Source organism: Pseudorasbora parva, chromosome 10 (assembly GCF_024679245.1).
Source record: "Pseudorasbora parva isolate DD20220531a chromosome 10, ASM2467924v1, whole genome shotgun sequence".
Classification (NCBI taxonomy): Eukaryota; Metazoa; Chordata; class Actinopteri; order Cypriniformes; family Gobionidae; genus Pseudorasbora; species Pseudorasbora parva.
This window is the reverse complement of record NC_090181.1, coordinates 14,770,937-14,789,792: the sequence shown is the minus strand read 5'-3', so window position 1 is coordinate 14,789,792 and position 18,856 is coordinate 14,770,937. Positions and strand designations below refer to the sequence as shown.

General features: G+C 38.1%; 1 protein-coding gene across 3 annotated transcripts in view; it reads left to right on the top strand.

The window, feature by feature from the left end:
- Nucleotides 1–5,218, top strand: part of rpap1 (RNA polymerase II associated protein 1) — a 42,712-nt gene extending 37,494 nt beyond the window's left edge. For all 3 annotated transcript variants that reach the window (XM_067455269.1, XM_067455267.1, XM_067455268.1), the window contains exons 22-25: nucleotides 801–1,563; nucleotides 3,191–3,367; nucleotides 4,764–4,820; nucleotides 4,964–5,218. In XM_067455269.1, the coding sequence (XP_067311370.1) occupies nucleotides 801–1,563; nucleotides 3,191–3,367; nucleotides 4,764–4,820; nucleotides 4,964–5,107 (1,141 nt within the window). In that variant the 3' untranslated portion in view covers nucleotides 5,108–5,218. The remainder of the gene's footprint in view (nucleotides 1–800; nucleotides 1,564–3,190; nucleotides 3,368–4,763; nucleotides 4,821–4,963) is intronic.
- The last annotated feature ends 13,638 nt before the right edge of the window (nucleotides 5,219–18,856 follow it).

The window sequence follows — 18,856 nt, the reverse complement described above, 5'->3', positions numbered from 1 at the left end:
CAGAAATGGACCACTGAGCAGTGGAAAAAGGTGTCTGGTCTGATAAATCACATTTTCTTTTATATCAAATGAATGGCTGGGTGCACAGTGGTACTTACCTGGGGAACACATTGCACCAGGATGCACTATGGGAAGAAGGCAAGCAGGCGGAGGCAGTGTGATGCTTTGGACAATGTTCTGCTGGGAAACTGGGTCCAGTGATCCATGTGGGTGTTACTTTGACACATGCCACCTACCTAAGCATAGTTGCAGACCATGTACACCATTTTATGTGGCCTAATTCCCTTCAGCAGGATAATGTGCCCTGCCACAAAGCAAAAATGGTTTCTGGAATGGTTTCTGGAGCACAACGATTTTAAGTTGTTGACTTGGCCTCCAAATTCCCCAGATCTCAACCAAATCGAGCAACGGTGGGATGTGCTGAACAAACAATTCCAATCCATGGAGGCCCCACCTCGCAGGGGTCTAGTGGAGTCCATGCCTCGACAGGTCAAGGCTATTTTAGCAGCAAAAACAGGACAACACAATATTTTATGTCTGATCAATGTATATACAAGTAAGTTCCTTATATGGGAGAATTTACTGTGATTGTAAAGATTGAACAACTATATTTATCAAATAATCCTGAATCCTTATGTCTTCAATGTATTTTTGATTAAATGAATGAAGCCTTGGAGAGCATGAGAGACTTCTTTCAAAAACATTAACAAATATAACCAACCCCCCCAAAAAAAACAAAAAAAAATTTAAGAATGTAATATGGATTAATTTAGTAATAATTATATTCTTTTCCTTGTTAGGGAGGATGGTTGTGGTGAACCAGAGGTGGCCGCTTTGGCCGAGTTGCAGCTCAAGGAGAGGACTTCACCTGCCGTTGGTTCCCTGCTACGTGACGCTCTTCATCATTTGCCCTCTATCCGCGGTTGCTACCTCACCCACCTTGCATACTTGGAACCCTCTGTCCTTTCATCCCGTGACCGGTACCTCGGCAGAAACCCTTTTGTCCGCTCTCATCTTCTACCTGAGCTTACCGGCCCCTCCCTGCCTTCCGATTGGCCCTTTTTACCGCTCATAAGTCTCTATGAGCAAATGGGATTTTCAGCTGGCGGTGGGCAGCAGGTCGAGTCTCTTCCAGCAGGGTCTGTACAGTCAGCCACTCACTGCCTTCAATGGCTGCTTGTTCTGGAGAGCTGGAGGGAGCAGGCGCTCACGGCGGTGCCACCGGTGGCTAAGTTAGCCCGGCTAGCTTGCGTCTTTCTGTGCTCCAGTGACCTCTTCCTGGAACGGCCTGTGCAAGAGCTTACTTGGGCACTGTTTCGCAGGCTAACACGGCCAGCCCATCTTGAGGCACTGGATCTTGGCTCAGCTCCACCAGGCCTGGCTTCCTTTCATGACTTATACTCTGCTCTACTGGCACAGTATGAGGCTGTGTCATTTGGTGACCCACTCTTTGGCTGCTTTATGCTTTTGCCTTTACAGCGGCGCTACAGTGTCACCATGAGGCTGGCTGTGTTTGGTGAACACGTGGGAATGCTGCGATCGCTGGGGGTCTCGCTACAGCAGGTAAGGGGTTTCTTTTCATCAAATGTTCTACGTGCAGGATAAGCATGTTGGATGCATGAGTTGTTTACTCACTGCAATTATGGGCATCTAAAGCGATGATCCAATTCAGAGATTTTGAGCATTTAATCACAGTTCAGAAGGTCATCGGACGTTTTGAGAAGTCTACTTGAGTTCACACATTTGTTTGCCTAGGATCTACAAAATGCATGATGTTCGTGTGGTGGATAGTTCATTCACTGTTATTTTGATGCCAATATAAAATTAGGCAACATTTTGAATACTGCTAATAATTTTATGCACATTTTATTTAGTAATATAGTCCTAAAATAGTTGTAGACTGCCTATCCTTCTATGTCTCGCCACTCAATTGTGAGTGATACAGAGATAGTTCTGTCATTTATTCATTCCAAACTCATAAGACTCATTCATCTTTGAAGTGCAAATTAATATATTTTAATAACCTAAATGACTTCTGTCCCTGCATTGTAAGTCCATTGTACCCTAATTTTATCACTTCAAAAAGTTCAAAGGTAACCCTTATATAAATCAAAGCGGTTTATGAGTGATTTATAAACAGATTTCATTCCGGCTTTAATTCACATACAAACATTGATCAACGCACATACATAGTGGACATTAAATATTGTAAACGGATGTTCAAACATGCTTGCTTGATGCACAATAACCAGCGAGGTTTGTTCTTGCACCAAGTCGTTTCTCTGATTTATACTACAGCAAAACGCCGTTAGAGTTTATACGTTTTATTAATTTCTGCTATTTAGTTCAAACTGTATGTTGCAATAATAGATTTATATGTGAGTCAATAAATGAATTAATCATGTTGTTCCAAACCCGTAAGACTTTCATTAATCTTTAAAACACAATTGAAGATATTTTAATGTAATCTGAGAGATTTCTTTCACTCCTTTGACAGTCCATGCAACTAGCACTTTGACTCTTCAAAAACTCAACCGAACCTGCTTGACACGAAAGAACGAACCTCACTGGTTCTTGTGGAAGCTCAAAAAAGCCCAAGCTCAAATTGGTTTTCACATGTCAAGCAAACGTGCTTGAGCTTCCTTTTATCATAACTGATGTGTAAGTTGATCAATGTTTATATGTGAATAAAAGCCTAAATTAAATCTGTTAATCATATAAAGCGATTGTGTCTTTTTAGAAAATTTGGACTAAACCGCTCCGTTAATATAGATTCGTTTTACGTTCTCTTTATGAACTTTTTGAACCGTCAAAGTGGTATGAAGGGACATAAATCTCTCAGATTTCATCAAAAAGATCTTCATTTGTGTTCCGAAGATGAATGAGTTATTCCAGTGCATACAAATGAAAGTGATTTCATTGTATATTACTTATTCAATTCAAATTTTTGTAATTTGAAAAGTAGCAGTATACTAAATTGAATTGAAAGAAATTTCACAAGAATACATAATGGATTTTTGCCAACTTCAAAATATGTAGAGCTGTTTGGGTGATCTTACTGAAAGAAGATCGCTCTTTTAAATCATTTCAGAGCTTATCCAAGACATGTGCTATATATATGACTGAACTGTAAATCCTTTTTGTGAACCAGTTAAGACCTTCTGAAATTTGATTTGTTTGTCCTTTACAGCTGCCTGTTCCATTGGAAAAGTTCACGTCCCCCGTGGAGGACTCCCTGCCTCTCCTGCGACTGTACTTTCGAGCACTGGTAACAGGAGCTTTGAAGAGGAACTGGTGTCCTGTACTTTATGCCGTGGCTGTTGCCCATCTCAATGCTTTTATCTTCTCCCAGGATGCAGTGGCAGAGGTAAACTACAAGGGCATCAAGACCAGTGTTATTTTAGGATTATTTATGTACTATTATAGTATTTATGTTTTTATTTAGCTTTTACTTTGTATATTTTTAGTTTTCAGTTGTTTATTTTATTTTAGTTTTTTCCACTTTTATAAAAAAAAAAATTATCTTTAGATTTAATTGTTTTATTTCAGGTTTAGTCATTGTAGTGTTTCAACTTATTTTATTTCAGTTAGCTGCCTGATCAGCTTTTTCGTTTAAGGGTATGTTCACAATTGGCTTTTTGGTTCAATTAAAACAAACTCTTATTGCTCTGTTAGTGCGGTTCATTTGAACAAGTGTGAACACTACTATCTGAACCCTGGTGCACACCAATAAGTGAACCACGACCCTTGAAAAGATGGGTCTCGGTCTGCTTCCAAACGAACTCCGGTGCATTTTGAATGAACGCAATATGGACCAGAGACTTCTAAATGAGCCAAAAACAGGGCGTGATGTCACAGGATGCGACCCATAGAGGACAGAGTGCTCAAGCATATAGAGCACCTGTTTTTTCTCATCATAGTTGTGATGTTGGCCATCACAGTTCGGTACAGACATCAGAACCGTGTCTTGCTTCAGATCTTCGTTTGTGTGTGTGATGGAGGGATTCCTGCTGCTGTTTTCTCTCATTTACACATTTCTCTCATTTACGTTTTGGATGTTTGACAAGTTCCATTGCTTGTTTTGTATCTTTAGGTTTGGTGGTAAAAATGACATTGTGAACGCTAAGCGAACTAAACCAAAAAAAAAAAAACGAGAACCGAACTACAAGTTAAAACACACTTGCTGATTTTTCATCTAATATTTATATAACATTTTATTTTAGCTTCATTTCAGTCACCTAAAAAGTTTTTTTTTACAAAAAAAAAAAGTCTTAATGATGAACAATCCTAAAGGGCTAGTTCCAAAAATAAAAATTAATTTTCATGTTGTTACAACATCACAAACCCATATGACTTACTTTTTTTTAATAGAGCATAAAAATACATTTAGCAGAATGTTCAAGCTGCTCTTTCCATACACCGGATGTAAATGGTGACCAGAGACTGTCAAGCTCCAAAAATAAAAATTTGTCAGTATGACTTGTGCATTATATTCCAAGTCTTCTGGAGCCATATAATGGCTTCATATGAGGAAAATACCTAAATTTAATTCATTAAGTCAAGCAAATGTACTTTCTGCCAATGTTTCCTCCAGGGGAAACTATAATTTATATGTGCAAGTGTTTTGTCACCTAATCCCAAATGGAGTGGTTGGGTTTGACACATGTCGGAAGAGTGAAGCGAGTGTGATAGATGGTCTCTTAGCTGTCTTATTTTGTCATTGTGCTGTGAATTATGACCAACCTGACTTACACACTCTGCAGGAGGTGGAGGCAGCACGACGGAGCCTGCTAAGAAAGACCTACTACCTGACAGATGAGGTACCATCAGCCAATCGCCTCTACTTTAAAGAGACCTTCCATTTCCTGGATCTGACTTTATCTCCATTATATATATCTCTTGATTTCTCACCTTTCCTGGTGTTGTGTTTCTTTTAATGACACGTCTGTTTTTTTTGCTTCAGGTGTTGAAGAATCACCTTCTTCTTTTTCGGCTGCCCCAGCAGAATTCAGAGCTAGGCTTCAGCACATATGAAAAGCTGCCCTCCACTCGTGCACGCAGGTTGGAAAGCATTATAGGAACTGAAAAAAAAAGGGGAGAAAGGTGAAAAAGGAAAAATCCTGGTTCAATAGTTTCCTAAGTGATTCGGCGGTATGTGATTTTTAGCCTGTTCAGGACAAATGGCAACCGTAGCTTTTAAATAAATTTGTTTCTCATGGTTACGGTGTGGTTACTTGCGTCCATATCCTTTTTCCTCTTTGTGTTTTGGACAATTCAGTGTGTTAATGCCAGCAGTCCGAAGTGGCACATCTTCAACAGTTCAACTGTTCTGAAGTGAGATGTAGATGGGTAAGATAATTCCAGAATTTACACGGGTTAGTCAGTTATTTTATTGCAGTCTGAATGTCAAATGTCAGGGTTTTTTTCTCCCTCCATCCACCCCAAAAAATCCCTCTCAAATTATACTGTTTTTGGACAAACACCAGGGTCATGTGGTAATTTAAATCCTGAGTTTAAAGCAGGAATTAATCCAAAAATCATTTTGGAAATCTATTTTGACCACTGCTAAGTGCTTTATGGTTACTTTGCATGGTAATGTGTGTATTTTTGTTACAGTGGAGGCTTTTATGACAGAAATGTTTGAAATTATTTGCAGTAATAGTTGTGCCGCCTCTACCACAGTTACTTGGAACTCTTGCGATGATAAAAATAAGCCAAATGTGTAAACTATTGAAATGGTCCATTAAATGGCATTGGTTATATACAGGTCCTTCTAAAAAATTGTGCATATGTGATAAAAGTTCATTATTTTCCATAATGTGATGATAAAAATTAAACTTTCATATATTTTAGATTTATTGCACACCAACTGAAATATTTCAGGTCTTTTATTGTTTTTATACTGATGATTTTGGCATACAGCTCATGAAAACCCAAAATTCCTGTCTCAAAAAAGTAGCATATTTCATCCGACCAATAAAAGAAAAGTGTTTTTAATACAAAAAAGGTCAACCTTCAAATAATTATGTTCAGTTATGCACTCAATACTTGCTCGGGAATCCTTTTGCAGAAATGACTGCTTCAATGCGGCGTGGCATGGAGGCGATCAGCCTGTGGCACTGCTGAGGTGTTATGGAGGCCCAGGATGCTTCGATAGCGGCCTTAAGCTCATCCAGAGTGTTGGGTCTTGCGTCTCTCAACTTTCTCTTCACAATATCCCACAGATTCTCTATGGGGTTCAGGTCAGGAGAGTTGGCAGGCCAATTGAGCACAGTAATACGATGGTCAGTAAACCATTTACCAGTGGTTTTGGCACTGTGAGCAGGTGCCAGGTCATGCTGAAAAACAAAATCTTCATCTCCATAAAGCTTTTCAGCAGATGGAAGCATGAAGTGCTCCAAAATCTCCTGATAGCTAGCTGCATTGACCCTGCCCTTGATAAAACACAGTGGACCAACACCAGCAGCTGACATGGCACCCCAGACCATCACTGACTGTGGGTACTTGACACTGGACTTCAGGCATTTTGGCAATTCCTTCTCCCCAGTCTTCCTCCAGACTCTGGCACCTTGATTTCCGAATGACATGCAAAATTTGAGCAACAGTCCAGTGCTGCTTCTCTGTAGCCCAAAGTGGCTTGACCTGGGGAATGCGGCACCTGTAGCCCATTTCCTGCACACGCCTGTGCACGGTGGCTCTGGATGTTTCTACTCCAGACTCAGTCCACTGCTTCCGCAGGTCCCCCAAGGTCTGGAATCGGTCCTTCTCCACAATCTTCCCCACGGTCCGGTCACCTCTTCTCGTTGTGCAGCGTTTTTTGCAACAGTTTTTCCTTCCCACAGACTTCCCACTGAGGTGCCTTGATACAGCACTCTGGGAACAGCCTATTCGTTCAGAAATTTCTTTCTGTGTCTTACCCTCTCGCTTGAGGGTGTCAATGGGTGCGTTTACATGCACACCAGTAAGCTGATAACTCCAAAAAATCAGCTTATTGAAATAACCAGTTTTCCCCGTTTACATGCAAACCAGTAAACGGACAACGCAAGTAAACCACGTTTACATGACTTTATTTATAAACCGGGTTATTCCTTGTAGTGACGTCAAAAAAAATGACGTCTGTATATCTGACTTGAGTTTTTCAAATGTTACGTCAGTTGTGATGTTAAATAAAGCGTGCGCTGTGTCAGCGGGAGATTTACGGCTCATATTATCCCTTATGCAGTTATGCAGCGTTTTGACTGAACCTCTTCTAGGCTACTTCTGCTGCATGAGAAAAGAGAACAGCTTTTTACAATTTTCTGGGTCTTAAACGAGTCTGCGTTTGTGATATATGTCCTTATTTCATGCAAAACGTTAGCTCGCTCTGTCTGGATGCATTTAAATCTGCTCTAAGTTTGCATTTTTGTCACCTATCACACACGCGCACTTCAGTAAGCCGACAGACAGCAGGTTAATGCGTTTACATGCAGCGCAAAATCGAGGAGAGGAAAAGAGGAAAAAAACTACCTGTCCCGACCGGTTTATGCTTACGCCGTTTATGACATTACTCCGATAAAAGAAAACAGGTTACCGCGTTTACATGACCATGTTTATTTTCGGCTTATTGGGCATAATCGGCTTAAAAACGTGCATGCAAACGCACCCAATGATGGCCTTCTGGACAGGGTCGGCAGTCTTACCCATGATTGCAGTTTTGAGTAATGAACCAGGCTGGGAGTTTTTAAAAGCCTCAGGAATCTTTTGCAGGTGTTTAGAGTTAATTAGTTGATTCAGATGATTAGGTTAATAGCTCGTTTAGAGGACCTTTTCAGGATATGCTAATTTTTTGAGATAGAAATTTTGGTTTTTCATGAGCTGTATGCCAAAATCATCAGTATTAAAACAATTAAAGACCTGAAATATTTCAGTTGGTGTGCAATGAATCTAAAATATATGAAAGTTTAATTTTTATCATTACATTATGTAAAATAATTAACTTTTATCACATATGCTAATTTTGTGAGAAAGACCTGTAATATTTAGTATTTTGCTTATAGGACTATAAGATCATCACCTACTGTCGTGCATTGTGTGACTGAAAACATAAATATTCCAAAATTCCTGGGTTGTAGGATGTCCCATCCCCCATGAATTGCATACATTCTTATTCCAATACTAAAAAAAAAAAAAAAAAAATCATGAGTAAGTTTAATTTTGAGCTTATTTGTTTGCACTGACAGTGAAGTAGGGAATCCCAAAGGACATTTTAAAAGTTTTTAATTTAAAAAAAAAGTTATTTTGCCTTCATATTCTGTTATGAGTCAGAGAGGCATGAGCAGCATGCTCCACTTATGTCAGTATAATTCAAAATATTGAACAAACACAAATTAAAATACCACAAAAACAAATTGTACAAAATCAACTTTGGAAAATGACCGTGGGCAAATAAAGACCAGACAATGTTTATTCTTTCGTCAAATCTGACTTGACCTTCATATCTAGGATACTGATGAAAGCTGTGGTCACTGTTTGGTCTTAATGCTACATTCTCCCTTTAGAGCATCTAGAGCATTCTTTTTTATATTCGTACTTTTTATGCTTCTGAGAAAAGACTTCCCCGGAATATAGTTTCCCACCTATTACGTAATCATCATGGATCAATAGCAGTTTGAGGGTGTTTAACAGCTAGTGTGAAGTTTCCAGAAAGCATGCTGGCCAGCTGTTTTTAATGTCACTTGTTTGTTCTTTAATTTAGCTGGAAGCATTTCGGGGGCCTTAAGTATTAAACTTTAGTGCTTAAATGATCATGGATTGTTTGTGCTGACACCTCAAATCACGCAGCTTATTTAAATGTGTTCTGGTTTATAAGCAACTAAACCGTTTTACTTAGCAGATGATAACGTGGTTGGAACTGGTTCCTCTTCAGCCTGACCAGTGAAGTCCGATTCTTGAGCAAATGAGCTGGTTGTTTTTAGTGACCCCAGTGAAATCAAATTCCCAAGCTACTGACTATTGTGAGCCGGTAATTGGGTCTCCTTTAGGACCCCGAGTTATCCCATTGGTTCAACAGACTTTTAATGGGTAGTATTTTTTTTAATGCCTGATTATATAGTTTAAAAATGCGTTATAATAACCATTAATGTATTTTTCTAGTGTAACTGAAGCTATGAGTTGAGAAATCAAACAGTTCTCGTTCTCACAGGGTTTTTTTCTTTGTTTGCTTGCGTGCTAGCATAGCATACATATACCCGATTAGCCTGCTAGCTTAGGTATACACCACACATTTGAACTTAGCCTCCAAATATAACTGGTTAAATTACCGAATATTTCAGTTAATATAATAACTGTGTAATATGTTTGTATTATTATGTCATTATTTCATATTATTATTATTAAGGTCACAGGTCACATAATAAAATAATTGACATTTATATTAGGGATGTTACAGTAGGCTATATAGTATTTTGTATGTATTATTTACATTCTACATTGTGTTTATTACTATGCAATGAAATATTAATATTGTTTATCAAGTGTATGAGCTTACATTATATTAGATATATTTTTTACTTACAATATGGTTCCAAATCGCATGCGTTAGATTTAGCTGTATTTGGCCGAGCGAGTGGTTAGGGTGGCTCACCAATGTATCAGAATTCTCTAATACATAAAATAAGCAAGCTTGACCAGAGTTCTTGTGAGGAGAAGAATTCATTGAAGGTGTAGTGGCACAGTTCTTCACAGCAGCGATGTTATCATGTCAGCCTTCAACAATCTTAACCCAGAGTTCTGTCAGTGTGATAAAGCTTTATACCTTGTAACAAATGTGCCACAAACAATCCAATGACACCCCATGGAGAGCCAGTGAGACTGTAACCTGATGATGATCTCCTGTCATAAACCGATAATACCCCCTGTCATAAACATATGATAACACTAATGATGACCTGAGGGGCTTTGAAGAAACAAAAGAAATACACATAATCTTTCACATGTTTCAAATTAATGACGGTTGTGTACTTTTGATCAGGCATTACCGCCTGGGTCCTATAGGAGTCACACTTCCTGAGGGGGACTCGATTTCTCATGACACCGGTTTCATTTTTGTGAATCACACACACTTATGAATCATTTGGAGCAGTTTCTCAGTTAATCTGAGTTAAATGACTAATTCCATTTTATTCAACTCCATGAGACAAGCGCTGATAACCTACTGGGTAATGTTGTAAATCCTTTGAGATCTACTAATTGTTCATATTGTATGCATTTTCAGAAATGTTTGAGTTTTGTCAGTGGTATTTTATAAAATTATATATATATTTTTTTACTTTATTGAAATGATGCAATTTGGAAACAGAATTGCATTTCTCTTCGCAGAATTGTTCTGCATTTTACAATTGTTCATTTAAAAGATTTGTCAGGGAACTTGAATTGTTTAATTCCTTCCCCAAGTCCGGGGCAGGTCTGGTATCTTATATGTACAATGCACTTTTGTTCGCTGTTCTTGCATTTTTCCATCTCGTCTTGGTGTTTAAATGTCATTAAGGAATTCAATAAAACTAAAGTAAAATGAGAGAACGGGAAGAGGCGGCAGTTGCCGGTTAGTCTCTTGTTTGCTCCTTCAGGAATGCTGACTTTTTGCTTGCCAGTGAAAGACAATGAAGCCTCCTGTGAGTGCTGCTAATGCTAGTCACACGGTTCAGCTGACATCTGGTCTGAATTATATCACAGGCAGGGGGCACTGAGTTTCACTACGGCTCCTGTAGACAACACAACATCTCAACTGTATTGCCCACCGTGAGATCCTATTTATCCAAATTTGTTTTTGTCCAGACTCATTTGTGTCGTTTCAAACTTGATGCTGCCACAAATTGGTGATGGAAATCTGACTCCATTTACTTGTTTGTGTACAGAGCAAAATGTCAAAGGCTTTTTTGTTTTGTTTGGATTTTTCTCAATCTGTTTAAAAAAAAAAGAGGAAATATGATTTTAGACACTAATGAGTAGTGCATTTAGATGCACACTTTGCTGATCAGACGCAGTGGTCCAATTGTGGTCCAATTACGGCACCTTCTCATGGCAGTGAAATGCTATTTTCCATTACAGATGTAAAAAAATCACGTTAATTGCACCTTGCAATGTTGCGTTACATCTGTGTATCTTCAGAGCATATGACACATGCTAGTGATGGTGCTGATGCATTAGTCTTGTTTTCTGCAATATGTTTTATGATTATGCCATTTGATTTCAAAGTGTGAAACCGTTTTTTCCGCCAGTTGATATGTAAATGATTATACTGGTCATTCATGGGTATTTTGTATTGTAAAAGCTTTCTTTCTAATGATATTCCAAGAGAAGATAGCATATTTGTTTGTTGCTGTCTGTTACCAAAAGTAACAACAGAAAATGGAAAACCTGTTTTCCTAGCACAAAATTACTTTCACTACTTGAAAATGGGTTCAATGTAATTTTGATTTAAAAACTAAATTAGATCAAATAGATGGCCACGTCTCATGACTAAAAATTCAAGGAACATATGCCTGTGGATATTCATAATATAATTATTTTCAGCTGGATATGAAACAAAAATAACCTTTCTGGACACTGCTTTATTATTTTTGATCAAGTTTTTAGTATTTTTCTGCCACTTCGTAGTTAATCTAATTACTCATTAATTTTCTGCTTGAAAGCAGATACAGAGGACCCTTTTGTTTGCCTTTAACTGACACTTCAGGATTTTTTTCTGTGTATGCAGCTGAAATATAATATTCCGTGTAGCAATAACAGAATCCAGATGTTGTATTAATGGCAATGGGTGATATTCAGGTTGTGCCCGCAGGCATAAATGAACGGCCGTTCCTGTGTCTTCTTGCACAAGCTTACAGTTGCTCCACTCAATCTTTTCATGACAGCTTTTCTCCTGTTATTGGTTGTCACTTGGATGACCTCTGTAATACATTTTTACCTCATTATTCAGACTACATTTGTTTGTTGGCTCAAAAATCTGTCTATAAAGTCCAAACCCGACCCATTTTTTCACGGCATTAGAGACTAATCACTCAGTGTTCAGCATAGTGCCCCGTTTTCAGGGGCTTACATATCTTTACAGACAGCAGCTGAGGCAAACAGACCATGTAAAATGAAGGAGTCGAGGGCCTCAGCCTATAGGGACTAAATTGGTGTCACCAGGTCATAATGTTATTAGCTAGGATAGTAATTCAGTGAGACTGATTATATTAGACACAGGACATGGTGCCCTGGCAACATTTCAAGCCCCTGACAATACCCACATTGAGTGAGGAGCATGTTCACCGCAGGCAGAAAACAAGCAATAGAGACGTTCTAGCAGGTTGTAATTCAATTGGTATTTTTGTTTTGTAGTAATAAATAAATAATAATTAAAAAACTATCATTTGAATTTAATTTTTTGTTAAAAATAATCAAAATATCCAAAATCTCTCTCTCTCTCTCTCTCTCTCTCTCTCTCTCTCTCTCTCTCTCTCTCTCTCTCTCTCTCTCTCTCTCTCTCTCTCTCTCTCTCTCTCTCTCTCTCTCTCTCTCTCTCTCTCTCTCTCTCTCTCTCTCTCTCTCTCTCTCTCTCTCTCTCTATATATATATATATATACACACACGTATAAATAAATTATATATATATATATATATATATATATATATATATATATATATATATATATATATATATATATATATATATATATATATATATATATATAATGTATTAGCTTTTGATACCTTAATATTGTGATATTTTATTTTAGATAGATAGATCTCTTATTTCTAGCACATACCACAATATATTTTGTTTGAGTAATACTTATGAGAAAAGATACATTTAACTTGTATTATGTATTATATTTATTGTACTTTATACATACTGTTCAAAAGTTTTGGGGTCAGTAAGATGTTAAGAAATAAAACATTTAGCAAGGACTTCTTAGATTGCTCAAAAGTCACAGTAAAGAGATTTTATAAAGAAAAATGATAATAATAAGAAATGTGTCTTGAGCATCAGCATATTAGAATGATTTTTAAATGATCGTGTGACACCGAAAATAATATTTAATTAAAATTAAAATGCTAACAAATTAATTTAGAAAACAACAAAGAAAATGTTTATTGTAATAATATTTCACAGTAGGACTGTTTTTGCTGAATTTTTGATCAAATAAATGCAGTAAAAAAAAATAAAAAAAACTTTAAAAATATCTTACCAATCCTTTTGAATGGCAGTATATATTACTGGACAATGAATCTTATGTACATTTTTTTTTTGTTTTGTAAAATTCAGCGAAGTCCCTATTCAAACTAGCTGTCTTGACTTCTTGAGGAAGAGAAGAGAATAAGTCTCCATAGAACAGTGAAGCAGTTGGTTGAGAAGCGTTCTGCATGTGTTCACTCCTGCCAACAAATGAAGCTGAAAAACACACGGACAGAGAGTCAATAAGGAATCATAATGTAAAGCATCGCGCCAGGCTAATTAATTAAATACTAATCTTGACGTTCCCAACTTTCACAAGAATGCGCACCCTCTCACACCCTTAGAGGCAGGGACAACCCACAGTTATTTTTGAAAAGTCGTCAATACCAAAAAAAGAAGATGCTTTGGATTGTGCAAATTGGTTTTATAGCATAAGTGGAGATGAAATAGGTCTATATAAGTGTATATTTTACAGACACCTAAATTGTTTAACTAGTATTTTATAGAAATAAACTTTCTCACTTCAGAGCTTTATTAAGTCCAGGCCTTTATCTTAATAAAAACCCTAAAATGTGGAGTAGAATGTAACTTACTGCACACAATCTCTTGAATAGCTTCTGATGGAAGGGTTGTTAAATATGTGGCTTGTCTGCTCAATTGTGAAGAAAGATTACACTGAATTGTTTGTCTTTGTGTCTCTTTGTTGACTGGGCTTTAGATAAGCGTCACTGGGAGTTTTTGTTTTGTGCTTCACTTATTGATTTATGCACTCTGTCAAAAGAGAATTATGTCTGAAAACCGTAGTCTTCCTATCGTCCTCCCTCGAGATCTCAATTTTACTCTTGCTTCCATAAATCTCACAGCACTATACATGTAGACATTTTGGCAATTGTTCATTGGCTCTGCAGTTCTTATGGATAAAGGCAGCCTCATGTATTGCCAAAGCTCACAGATGCTAATGCGAGACTGCATTCTCTGCCCATGATTATAAGTGCCCTCCTAAAGGCCATATGTTATGTAAGAGCAGATAAGTGACATTTCAGAAGGGAGACTTAAAGCAAAGGCCCTGCTGAGAGCAGTTCATGGACTGACTGCTCTTAAACATCACTGAGGAGAGAAAACCAATGGATGCAAAGGTCTCTGTCTGTGTTACTTTAATTTATATTGACACTGTTTTGAAACACTTGCCAGACCATTTTTACTGCACGTTTAACGGTCTCTTTAAAAAGGTGAGGGGCCGTTCGCACAGAATGTGTTTTGCGATTCACTGCGATCCTTTTTCATTGATTTTATATGTCAACATACGTAGACTGAGATGTTTGACACTTGAATGGCCCCTAATGGTGTGGAACTTAAAGGCACAGTATGTAAGTTTTGCTGCTATAGGCCGTTTATTCAAAACAAAGGTGTAGCTTGATGAGGCATTGAATGAGCGTGGAATGATTTAATTTCTGTTGATAACTGTATATCCAAACAGTTGCTTCCCTTTGTTAATAAAATACATATTATATTAAATAGGGATGGCGAAAACTAAACATTTTCTTAACCGACCACAGAGCCTCATTAGCCGGTTAACCGATTCGTTTAAAATATGCTGCGCTAATTGAAATGAAAGCAGCGAGCCGCGCCTGCAGTTTCGCAACTCTGTCACATCTCTCTGATCTCTCTGCCACTCTCTCTCCTTCTCTCTCTCTCTCTCTCTCTCTCTCTCTCTCTCTCTCTCTCTCTCTCTCTCTCTCTCTCTCTCTCGCTCTCTCTCTCTCTCTCTCTCTCTCACACACACACACACACACACACACACACACACACGCACGCACGTCCCGGCGCCATCGCCTCCCTTCCACTCACATCAATTTTTTTTAAATCCCCCTACAGCGCGAAACATGAGTCCCGCAAACGCGGCGCCAAGGAGCTTTTTTGTAATCGGAGGACAAATGGCTCCTTAGTTTCGAAATGGTTTGGGTACAAGGTAAACGCATTTAAAATAAAGGCATTTGTCTAGCATTAGAAGCTGATTTGAAACATTGCTGCGGCTCTTTTAAGAAAATGACAGCTCCGAAGAGACGCCGCTTTAATTCGAGGTAGTGCTAACAATAATAAAGAAAGATGATGATCAACACCTTATGTGTTACCACTGAAATGTAGATGTAATGTATTTCCAAATGTAAGGCTTACATTGTAAACCCATCTTATGCGGAATGCACGCTTCATTCTGTCGTCTGCCCTGGCTCTAACCTCGAGTGTTTTAGCCTGTTCACTTTTTGCAAACCTTGTGAGCGCGCAAACCCAAACGCTGTGACCTCGCGCCAAATGTTTTTATTGGTTTATTAAGTACAAACAGGCGAGTTATGAAAAATTGAGTGTGAGGGATTTGTTCACTTCACACAAAAAGATTTTGGAATGAGATGGCTAACTGTAGCGTTTAGTCCACTGTCTATAATAACCTAATTTAGAGATCACTTTTTTCAACTGACAACTTTCATCGGTTAACGTTGATACGGTCAACCATCGGTCAAACGGTCATCGGTTAACATCCCTAATATTGAAGCATCTTTGGTGTTTCAAGGGTAGCGCGGATATGACATCATTGACAGGCGACCAAAGGACAAGTTCCATAACACTGGTTAAATTATATGATTTTTCTGGATTACATTTTTTTTTAAACATTTGGTATAATTAAAGTACACAGGTCAACAAAATATATAACATTGTTCTAGTGGTTTTTAAATATCTTACATATTGTGCCTTTAAGGCCCCGGTATACTTCAAGTGAAGTTGAAGTTCAACAGAAGAAATTAATTCATACAGTGACTTTATTTGTTCTGTGGAATACAAGTTATTTTGAAGAACACTTGTTTTTGTTCATCTAGTAAAATTCAATAGGGTCCAAAAAACATTGAAAAAAAATTCACAATACAAGAGAGAAAGAAAAAAAAAATAGTGACGAATGCTGAAAAATGTTGTGATGTAGGGTTTCGGCAATTAACATGTTCAATTCAATTTTCCCTTATATAAAGCTACCATGTGGTTCCAGAAGAGTTGGAAGCATGCTGACCTCTTTTTTGGTATTTTATAGTGCTTTCTCAGAGCTTGACAGCTCCAGTTCTTTTTCACTTTTATTATACTGAGCTGTCAGTATATCAATATTCACATTTTTTGTTCCACGTAAGAAAAACATGAGGGCAAGTTTAAAAAAAAAAAAACATTATTTGAGTGAACTATTTCTTCAACAGCAGACTTTCTGATCACGTTACTCGTAAACTCTTTCTGACTTATTTAGGTTGTCCTCCCACATGAGTCATACCATTGCTAAAATACCAAGCGGCCCTTAAATGATTAGCTGTGTGCGTCATTACCTTTTGAAAACATCCCCAATAAGGTGAACTTTCCAGCTTACATCAGCAGCAGCGCAGCGTGGAGCCGGCCTCATCAATAGATCTGGCATTAATTGTTAAATGATGACCAGCTTGTACTTTTGATGCTAGATGACACAAACCCATATAGTTAGAACATCACTAATGTATTGAATCATCAATAATGCTCCAGAGACCTTGCTAGGGCATGGAGCGTGCTTGAAATCAAATGTGCTGGCGCTTCTCTCTCCCTCTGTAGTATGTGGGGTTTTTATTATTTATCAAGTAGCTAACGAGTATGATGCTTTTTAAGTCTGTTCTACAAAGACAGCTCAGGGCCTTTGGTTCAGCTCAAATGAAACCATAGAAATGAGCGTGCTAAGTAAAGGATCACCATTTACTCTTTCACATATTAAAATTTCAAAAAATGGAGTTCACTTTGACCTCATAAATTGCACACTGATCCCACACTCTCAGGAAAAAAGGTGTGCAGTACCCTTTCAAAAGTTACACCTTTGTGCATATTAGTAACTCAAAGGTGCATATTGGTTCCAAAAGTGTACATAGTACTTAAATGCTACATATTAGAACCTTTGTAAAGGTTTCCAGTGTAAGCTTTTGTACCTTTTTTTCTGAGAGTGCATGGCAAGTCTAAAATGACGGGTTTTACTTGACACAATCATCATTGAGTATGCGAGCTGGCTAAATCCTTTGCTGAGGTTGAGCTTGTACATTTTTAATGTCAACCTGTCATTGTTAACTTCAATCAAGAAATCCTTTACTGTGCTCCTGAACAACATTAATTCTTCATAAAATATAATTTAGACTTACTTTCACAGCTCTGCCAAATGGAGAATTTGTCAATAGCTATGACCGTTCATAAGGCATCCTTAAAGGGGGGGTGAAACAGTCAGTTTCAGTCAATCTCATGTCAATCTTGAGTACCTATAGAGTAGTATTGTATCCTTCATATCTCAGAAAAATCTTTAGTTTTATTATATTTATAAATGAAATATGGGCTGTACCAAGTCTTTCCGGAAAAAACAGAGCGCCTGGAGGCGTATCGTGTGGGCGGAGCTAAAGAATGACGAGTGCGCACAAAGTGGTGACGTCCTCAAGCGTGGAGAAACCCATGGCTATCGATCTCAGCTAATAGATATATGATCTAGAATCAGATTCGGAGGCTGAAATAAATTGAACAGGAGAAACAGCAACAGCAGGACGTCCGTCTCTGTGGTATGTACTGTATTTAGTGGCCTGTCAACATTTGTGTGTCTTAACTCACAGTTTATGAGGACATGATTCGGTTTATGGACTATTGAATGCGACTAAACCTTAGTAGTAGCAAGCAAAACGGTTTTGCACGTCAGACTAGTGTAACGCTGCCTTCCCGGAATGCTGTGCTGAAGCGCTGAAGTCACTTGATGTCACCTATAGGAATAAAGTGGAGCACGGCGCGGACTATAACGACATAAGTGTTCACGGATAACTGGATCTGCACCTGAGAGTGTTTACGGGCGTGCATTTCCTCTCTCGCTCTAGTCACGCGCGCGCACCCTACCGGGAGAAAAGCCCGTACGACCCATAAAAGGACCTTCCGCTCTATCGACATCAAGCCAACCCATACTCGGGAAAAAAAAACTTGTGAGAAACCGGAAGGAGTATTTTTGACACAGAAATACTCCATCAAACGTCCAACATTAGTTTTTGAAATTTTGTCTATGTTCAGGATGGGAATCCAAGTCTTTAACAGTGTAAAAAGCTCAGTATGCATGAAACAGCATTTCACCCCCCCCCCCTTTAAAGATTTGGGATGGTTTCCGTGTACTTTTATTGCAATTTTAAACATTTTTGTGTGTAATTGCTTTGTATAGCTGTACCTCTGCATACACAGATATTATACTCAATTCTTTGTGGGATTGCTCACCCAGTCATTATGATGAAGGATAGAAGGCTTTTGAAATGTCAGAGAAATGATAGGGTGGAGTGGAGCAGTTTTTGTAACCCTAATCCAATGTCAAACTGAACAGCATATAGATTCATTGGAGTTCATTGGCAGAATATAACCAAGCTTGAGAGCAACTAAGTTGAGGACACTTATGGTTTTATTTCTGCTGTTCTGAGAAAGTACCTTTTTTGTAGACCTTTTATATTTTCGTTTTGTATTATTTATACGTGTATACTTTGGATCCCTTTAAGCTCTTTAAGTTGAAGCAATGGGTGTGTTTGGCAGGGTTAGGGATAACAACTGTTGGTTTTCTGTTTAAGAGATTAAGTGTTTACATCAAGTGACCATCCAAATGCC